Here is a 9,507-nt window from a genome sequence, read left to right on the forward strand (position 1 = left end):
CCAACGGGGAGGGGCCCGCGTACTGAAAAAAAAAAAAAAAAAAAAAAGAGAGAGAGAGAGTCCCAAGATACCACTTCACACCCACTAGAATGGCTATTATCAAAAAATGAAAAATCACAACTGTTGGTGAGGATGTGGAGAAACTGGAACCCCTGTGCTTTGCTGGTGGGAATGTAAAATGGTGCAGCCGCTGTGGAAAGCGGTTTGGTAGTTTCTCGAAAAGTTAAACATAGAATTACCCTATGATCCAGCAATTCCACTTCTGAGTATATACACAGAAGAATTGAAAGCAGGGATTTGAAGAGGTATTTCCACACCCATATGCATAGCTGCATTCTTCACAACAGCCAAAAGGCGGAAGCAACCCAAATGTGCACAGATAAATGAATGGATAAACAGAATGAGGTCTATACATGCAATGGAATAGTATGCAGCCTTAAAAAGGAGTGTAATTCTGATATATGCTACAGCATAGATGAACCTTGAAAATATGTTAAGTGAAATAAGCCAGACGCAAAAGGACAAATATCGTATGATGCTTCTCTGAGGTACCCAGAACACGCAAATTTAGAGACACAGAAAGTAGAATAGAGGTTACTAGGGGCTGAGGATGGCTGGGTGGGGAGTTAGTGTTTAATGGGCACAGAGTTTCTGTTTGGGATCCTGAAAAAGTTCTGGAGACGGACAGTGGTGACGGTTGCTCAACAATGTAAACGTACTTAACGCCACTGACTTCTGACACATGAACATGGTTAAAATGTTCAGTTTTACGTAAATACAATGGTATGTATATTTTACCACAAGTTAAAAAAAAAAAGGTCCTTGATTCTGATGTAGGCCCAGCTCCTCTTGGAGCTGGATTGCCCTTGACATCCTGGTCAATGGCTGGGGTGTGTTGAGAGCTGAGGCCTGAAGCCAGCTCCTGGATGGAGGGACAGAGATGGGCGAGGACAGGCTGGTGACAAGGGGGCACTTCGGAGCTCTGCCTGGGCCAGCTGGAATGAAGGGCTGATCCCAGCTGGCCAGGCAAAGGGAGAAAACTCCACTGGCATCAGCCTGGAGGGTGGAAAACATACTGTCACCCCCAGCTTGAACCCTGATACCCAACCAGCCACACACATAGGTGTTCTGAGAGAGAACGCATCAACAGGTAAACACTCACCAACACAGACATTCTCATACACAATCACACACACACACACACACACACACACACACACACACACTGGATCCCAATATATCCCTTCACATCCAGACCCATCAAAGCTAACATCCCAGTCCACACCTACCCGTGGCCAGAAACATTTAGACCCACCAATAGAAACTGGCTCTTTTAATGTGGGGGCCCGCCCATCTATATACTGAGAGAGAGCACACACCCCAGGGCATATAAGAACAGCTTGAATCAGGGGTTTAAAGACAATGCAGTTAATTTAAAAGCCCACCTTTTATTGTACTAAAAAATAGTACAATATTATTTTAATTATTTTAAATAATAATTATTAAGTTAGTAAAACAGCCCGTTTTTAAAAATTTAATGAATGTTTAAAACGAACTGCATTTTTAAGCTCACTGTTAATGCAATAAAATGAAGTTTTAATTTTAATAATTGTTTTGAACTCATTGACTAGGTGTGCGTGTATTTAATTCACTTGACTTTTTGTTAATGCCTGAATAATGTTTCTCTCTGTACTTGGGCAGTCCTGTTTGCTAGTTTGTAAGGGGGCAAATTTCTGAATTTGGGTTCGTATCTACACACTCACACATTCAGACAGACATCTATTAAGACACAAATATATCTGCAAGGTGCCCTTGTTTTCGCACTGACATATACTCTCCTATTACATACCCACGTCCCTATTGAAACACACTGATATATACATCAGTACACAGTGACACATATGCCTACATACACAGAACCGCCTACACTATGATATACACCTGTATATGTGTGATATACACAGTACCACGTCACCTTCATTCACATCAAAATATACTGGCAGAGGCCTTGGATAGGCATTCAGGCATACCCTGCTCCATACATATAGATATTCACATATTGTTATAAATCTTGACACATGTTCCCTCTCTCCCTTCTTCCCTCCCTCCCTCTCTCTCCCCTCCCCCCATACTGCCCCACCTCCCCCCAAAGAGGCACACTCAGGATTTAAATCAATCTTAACAATATTTCTCTGAAGTATTAAGAAATCAATAGGGCTGATTGCAAATTTATGTCATAAAGCAGTGGTGATCCATCTCGTGGAAAGGGTCTTAAAATGAAGTGACTTATCTTTCAAGTGAATCTTTATTTTTCATTAATCTGTTTCTTGGTGTTAAAAAAAAAAATCCCCTGAGAAGTCAGCCCCAAATTTATTGACGGGCTCGTTCATTCTGAAGTTCTAACTTTCTAATCAATTTTATTTTTCATTATGAGACTCTGGAGAAATAAATCTGATTCTAAATTTTTATCAACCTCCAGGTTGGAGCTTTGTAGCCAAAATGTCTCAGTGGTTTACATACTTATTCAGCCCTGCCCCACCTCCAGGCTTCCTTGGAGTATTCTTAGGAAATGGGTGCAGAGTCAGGATGCAGACAAGACTTGGGGACCAGACTCCAGGCTTCATCCCCAGTTTCTGAGAGAAGCCCTGCCACCCAGATCTGAACCTGGAGGGAACCATGGCTCTGGAGTTATCTGCTAGGAGGGCTGGTTCCCCGGGGAGGACCAACTGCCCAGCCTCTGTCCCACCTTTATCCTGGTCATTTCTCTGGGGAGGGAAGGAACCAGGCTCTGCTGCCTTGTGTGTGTGTATGTGTGTGTGTTTGTGTATGTCCGTGTGTGTGTACATGCCCAGGCATGTAGTCTTTGTAGGAAAAATATTATTAGGCCCTTCTGAATCTCCTGTTCTTGAGTCTACCTTTTTGAAGGGCCCAGGAGGAGGACTGAATCACCTGGACTTTTCCCACCAGGAGTTCAAGTCAGAAAATGACCTTGGACTTTGATCCCAGATGTAGATGAGGCAGCCCCCCCACCCAAGCCCCACTGTTGAGATGGGAGAGATCCAAGAAGAAGGACATGGATGGGACTCAGAAAACTCTCTGTTCCTGACCTCCATGCGCTGGGCTCTGGTGAGGAGACTGGGCAGGGGCTCCAGACTCTGTGCACTGAAGTTCTGCACCTGGCATGACTTGAATGACCATGGAAGTCACCTTGCATCTCTATACGGTGGCCTCCTCTGATGGATGGGGATAAAAATACCTCTTCTGTCCACTCCACAGGAACAGAGGGTCAGATAAATTAGTGCAAGAAAATACTCAAACACTGGAAAATGCGGTGCAACAGGAAGCCATCAAGGATGGGCAGCCCTTCTGTGTCCATGGCAGGGATGTAGCAGTGAGGCCAGAGTTACCCAGGAAAGCGTTTCTTGGTCCTGCTCAAGGTTATTCTGATCTGTTTCGCTGCCCAGCTGTGGAATTGCCTCGAAGATTTCCCCTCAGTGACAGTCTTCAGATACCCTCTAGATTTACAAGTTTCTTCCCCTTAGAAACGGCTGCAGCACCTACTGGTTTGTTTTCTCTGCAGATCCCCTTCCCCAGAGCTGGGGAGGGCAGTCATTTTTTAATCCTGATTTTATAGAGGAGGAAATCAAGACCTGAAAAGACCAAGCTCCCTGTTCAACGCTTTACCATGAGAATATAGGGGGTGGCTTCACCCTAGCTCCCAGCTCTAGTCACAGGGCCAAGATGAGGGTGAGACTCTGTCGTTTCATCTCCGATAATCCACAGGGCCCCTTTGAAATTTACACATAATCAATTCTAACTCCAGACTTATTACAACATGTGGGGTGTGTAGGACAGACCAGCATGGTGGAAGAACCATCTTCCCTCCTTGGCACTGACAAATTCTTCATCCCACCCTAGGCATGGGCGTCCATAAGAGAGTCAGGGTGGAGAAGGGAGCAGAGATTGGTGAGGGAACCAGCCCCTTTATCCTCCTCTCTTTCCACCCCTCCAACCTCATGGATTTAGCAATAAACAGGGTTGGGCACTGTAAGAGACCAAAGACTAGCTAGTCTGTTGGGGTTTCATTTGTAGATTGAGAGGGGAAGAAAGGAGGTATTTCAGAGGAAATTGCCTTTGAATTTACTTACCTTCCAGGTCACTTGGATGCTCTGTGAGGTCACTGGCTGCAAGGTTACATCCATGGGGGGCCCATCAGGAGCTGGGGGGTCATGGGGAGAAACAACATTATGAGTCAAGTCTTGGAAGAAAAGAGTCCTATGTTCTTACTCCCATGCTTGAGCTGGAGGACTGCTGGGGAGAAAGGAAAAGCTCGTCTACAGAAGCAGAGAACCTTTGTCTGAGTCCTTCTGAAATGATCATAGGGTTTAAATTTCCCCTTCATTCTCCATAACTTGCTGAAAATGTAGCAAACAATGACTATGAAATACTGCTCCACATCCAGCAGGCTGGCAAGTATTTTTTAAGTTTGATAGTACAAAGTTCAGACAAAGGTATGAAGTGGCAGGAGCTCTTGTACACTGATCATGCGAGAGCAAGTTGGTACAAAACTTTGGAAAACATTTTGGCATTTTTTTGTTTAAAGGTAGAAGTTTGTCCATCTGATGACTGTAATTCTACGACTGCTTATATCCCTTGGGGGGAATGAAAATACACAAATGATACAGCTGTACTGATGACATGAAGCTCACAAAAAGAATATTGATCAAAACAAGGAAGACAGAGAGAATATATGAAGTATGATGTCATGCATATATTCTATTAGAAAACAGGCAAAACTGAACTGCATGGGTTATGTGTACATGCATTGTGGTGACAGTATAAAAAAGGAAAGAAAGGAAGTTGGGATACTGGTTAATTCAGGGGGAGAGGTTATAATTGAGAAAGGGCATATGGAGGACCTCTGGTAAGTGGTAATGAGTGTTGGTTATACTAGTTTTTCTTTATGATTATTTGTAAAACTGAACATGTATATGTACTTTTTTGTATTAATTTATATTTTTCAATGACAGGTAAGAGAAAATACAGCAAGGAAAATCTTGTTTAAACTTTCAGGAAAACTTCATGACAAAAATCACAGGAGATAATCCAGGGCACTAGCACCCCCATCCTTTGCAGATCTAGCATATCTGTCCTTTCCAGACAGGCTGCGGCCAGGTGAGTGGGGGCAGGACCATGGACAGCTCCCGAAAGCATTGCATCGAGAACCCCATCTGGAAAAGGTCAGACGGAAGAATCTCCAATGATCCAGAGGCAGACACAAACACCTCGGAATCTCCCCCTTCTCCTCTTCTAACTGCAAGCCCACTGCCAGTGGACAGGGTGGGTGTGGCCCCGGATGTCCCGAGCCCATGCGCAGGGGTGGCTCGGCAAGGTGCTCACCGGCCTCCTCAGTGCTGATGGTGAGCTCCTTGCTCGGCTCGCTGCGGCCAATCTTGTTGAAGGAATACATGCGGATGCTGTACACGGATGCCGGGTGCAAGTCCACGATGTTGGCCTGGTTGATGGTCGGGGAGATGTTGCGTGTGGACTGCTTGAAGTCCCAGGAATCTGGACAGAGGACACCCATTTCTAACCACAGCCAGGCAAACTCCAGGACCCCTCTCCAGCCTCAAGCAGCAGCACATCCCAACGTCAACTTAGATGACCAGAAGAGGTCTAGTTCACAGAGACTGAAGCAAGAGAGCCATCACAACTTCACAGAGGACCAAAGGGTTCTGTTCCATTAAGCTCAAGTGGCCAAGGGATGCCTGAGGATGGGAGCAGCAAATGCACTGCTTGGAAACTCAGGGAGCTTAACCCTTCTCTTCCCTGGGCCTCCTGGTGAACTCAAACCTCAGATGGGGGTCAGATGTCTCCTATGGTCCCTTCCAAGATCACCATTTGCTTGCTATTCCTGAGGGTCTGATTGGCCAGTGCCCTTGTTCCTGGTTTCTCAGACCACATCAGAGACCTGTTATAACTGTGAGACACCCCCTCAACCCATGATCCCAGTGCCAAGGGGGAAGCCAAGTCTTATACCCCTTTCTCCTCCTATGTGTGCTTCTGTATTGCCTTTCCCTGTGCATTTGTGTGGTGGTGGTCTTGACTGCTTCTTGGGCTGTCAGGGGGGACAAACCATGTGCTGGAGTCCCTAGGCAAACCCTACCCTTTCTCTCACCAGCAAGAGAATGGTCTCTGAGTCTTTACAGGCAGAAGCCAACAAAGGGATGAGCGCGTTCCCGATTCATCCAGGGGGACTGACAGCCCATTCCAGGGCTAATGTTTAGCAAAACTGCAGAATGTGAAAAATACCAGATAAATACCACTCAGGGATACTGTGACAGTAAACACTCTGCATCTCCAGAGGAATCCAGCCATTCTTTCAACGTATTTGTGCTGTGCACCTACCAGGGGATCCCAGACAGACATGGAAGGGGTTGCAGTCACAGCAATGCCTCAGCCTAGGACCTTCCAAACGCAGAATTCATAACCAGATTACGTTATTGGCACTTTGCTTTGAAAAGAAACAAAAAGGCAAAGCACAAGGAAACTAGCTGATAGTGGGGCTTAAAAATCTTCCCAGGGTGCGTCCTGATGTGACCATTCAGTCTAATTTTCCATGTCTTTTAAATCCACAGTAGAGGATTCTGAAAATTCTCAGTAGACAAGATTAAACTGTATTCACTACAGTTTGACCCGTAAATCAGGGAGGGAGGCTAGCACATTCTAGAACAAATTTTAGGAAGACTTTTTTTAAGCTAATGCCTGGTAAATCAGGAGAATTGGTTCACTAGAAAAGACTATCCCATCCCCCCAGCTTCTGGTTAATTGAGGTCTTGACGTTTTTCAAAACACCACTTTTAGCTACACAGGCTTGGCATCTGTGAAGGGCACTGGCCCAGCTCCCCATCTGCAGTTTTGCATTTAATGCTTTGGTTTCATGAGCCAAAGTCACAAATGGCAGACAGTGGATGCTCAGAAAAACAGTATTTTCTCCTTGTCATTTAAAACACCCCAACTGCCCAAGAGTCACTATGGCTGGCAGGTTAAGCCAGAATTGCAAATATGCAGGCTCCTACTGCTGCGGGTACTGCTTTGATTTGGGAGGAAATGGGCTAGTGTGCGGAGGCAGGTGTTCACTTCTCTCTGCGGCATTCTGGGAGCTGGTGCCATCTCACACATCATATATGATTTGCCTGTGTTTATAGGAGAGGGAGAGTGATCATGAGTCAGTGCATTCATTTTTGATGAGTGCGGCAGAGGAAGGAGACCACATGATGTGTCTGAAAACAGAGGGGCTAAAGAAAAGAGGTGCTAATACTTATCAAGCACCTGTGATGTGCCAGGTGCAGTGATGGACATGATTTACTCTTCCCTCCTTCCAATGACATCAGCACCATATCTCCACTGTATAGGTGATGCTCACATCATCAAGGCCGATTTCGCACTTGGCCTTTCAGGTGTGTTCAACGCTTAGCCCTCTCCCTTCCCGAAACACTTTTCTCTTGGGTTTCCTATTAAAACACTCTCTAGCTTTTCCTATTCTCTTGGGTCATCGCTTCACTTTGCAGGTGCATCTTTTTTACCTTACCATTAACGGTTCGAGTTCCTCAAGGCTCCATCCTAGGCTCTCCTCTCACTCCATACACTTTTCCCACCAGTGGCTTCTATTTCCATCTACACACAGATAAGCTCCCCGAAGGCAGGAACCAGGTCTAAAACTTTGCCCATCTTGCCCACTTGGCACACGTTGGGCACTTAAAACCCACTGTTGGTTTTAGATCAGAGCCACTTCGTTGTCCTGGACTTTGGACTTGCAGTTCCTCTGCATTTTGTAGTCACAAGAAGTACCCTTTGCCTTTCCCTCCCTTGCCTCCTTCAGCTGTCAGTCACAGGAAGGTTGGGGGGGGGGTGGATGCCCCAGAGAGTGGCCTCTTTTTGTTCTGCTTTTGCCAGTCATTTCCAGGTGGATTTGCCCTTGTGTTCCCAAATCATCTTTGATGTTGCCACAAAATGGCTCTCTCCCCATAGCGCCTGCAGGCTAACGCATCAGAGTCAAATCTGGAGGTCTCTAGCTGATTTTCCATACTTGATCACTGCCATCTCTCTGACCTGAATAGCTGAAATCAGGGGCCCTATTTTCTTCCCTTTCTTTTTCAGCTCTCAGAGTACTGAGCTGGCTTTGGTGAATATTGTCTCTTTTAATATTCCCTTTCATATAAGCCTGGCTTACCCAGATTAACATATTTCATTAAGGGCTCTCTCTCCCTTTCTTCATCAAAGGGTTTATGATGCAAAATATTCTCCTTAAAAATTAAGGAAGTGGCTGGGGAGATGTCAGTGCCTTCCACTCTGTGGGCTGCTTGCTGGGAGGGGACCCGGGGCCTTTGGTGTTTCAGGGGACACATTCACTGTAGAAGGGGGAGCAGTTTGGACGAAAGGCACGTCCGGAGCATTTAGCTGCCTGTGCTTAGGAAACAAATCCATTCTGCATCTCTGATTTCCTCCTTGCCTCACAGCTCAGAGCCCACCACGGCAATCTCCGCAGCACCGAGAAAAGGTTTCCTGGGTCACCACCACCACTCACCACATCCCGACACCAGACCCTCTCACAGCGCCACTCCAGCTCACACAGAACGCCACGCCACACCGGGCTGGCTCACCCCATGGTGGCTGACGGCGCGCACCACGAGGCTGCCTTCTGGGCTTGGAGGGCCATCCTCAAAGAACCCATCCCTGCTCCGTGCTTGGAAAACAGGGGTGAAATGTGGTGTCTGCATTTTTAAATCTGCACGGCGCCATCTGATAAATTCGTGTGGACGGTGCTATTTATCATTCAGCATTCATGTATTATTACCCTGCTGCCTGGGGCCAGGAGACGTCAGCGTGAGCGGGATGGCTTAGAAAGGGCAGACTTGGTAATTTCCCTTGGAAAATTAGCATGATGAGCAACATGGCAGAAAACCTGGCAAAGGCACAGTTGTAACACGGAAGGGGGTCGGGGCAGATGGTCCAGACCCAGGATGGGTGCGGTCTGGGGCAAGAGGAAGAGGGGAAGGGAGAGTGGGGCACAGGATGGGGACCCATGGAGGGTTATTCTGTGTCAGGCTCTGTGCTAGGCACAGGCACATAAGCCGTCACATTCACGTAATCCCTACAGCCACCTTGGATTATGTGTTATTGTCTCCACTGATAGGTAGAGATGCTCAAAGACCTTAAGTTGCTTGCCGAAGATCACACAGCCCTGACACTTGGTCAACCCAAGTCTTCTGCTTTGAGAATTGTTCTTCTTCTACTACTGCACCTGCAGGCAGAAGATCTACTCACACACACACACACACACACGCCCCTCTCTCCTTTGGGTCATCCATCCGTTCCCTAGGATACCTTTTACAGTTCTCATGTAATTCAGTTTGTGGTGTATTACACGTGATTGGATAATGCTTTGTAATGGTCCTGGAAGTGCCTTCGTGTGTGTGTGTGTGTGTGTGTGTGTGTGTGTGTGTG

At 46.5% G+C, this 9,507-nt stretch overlaps 1 protein-coding gene across 1 annotated transcript in view; it reads right to left on the minus strand.

Moving 5' to 3' along the window:
• The window catches only part of DSCAML1 (DS cell adhesion molecule like 1), a 340,859-nt gene that overhangs the window by 37,228 nt on the left and 294,124 nt on the right, over positions 1-9,507 (minus strand). Inside the window, exons 16-17 of the mRNA XM_024751739.1 lie at positions 5,401-5,568; positions 4,149-4,219 (exon numbers count right to left, since the gene is read on the minus strand). Coding sequence (XP_024607507.1) covers positions 4,149-4,219; positions 5,401-5,568 — 239 coding nt within the window. The remainder of the gene's footprint in view (positions 1-4,148; positions 4,220-5,400; positions 5,569-9,507) is intronic.

The sequence above is a fragment of the Neophocaena asiaeorientalis genome, unplaced genomic scaffold, assembly GCF_003031525.2.
Source record: "Neophocaena asiaeorientalis asiaeorientalis breed wild unplaced genomic scaffold, Neophocaena_asiaeorientalis_V1.1 scaffold479, whole genome shotgun sequence".
NCBI lineage: Eukaryota > Metazoa > Chordata > Mammalia > Artiodactyla > Phocoenidae > Neophocaena > Neophocaena asiaeorientalis.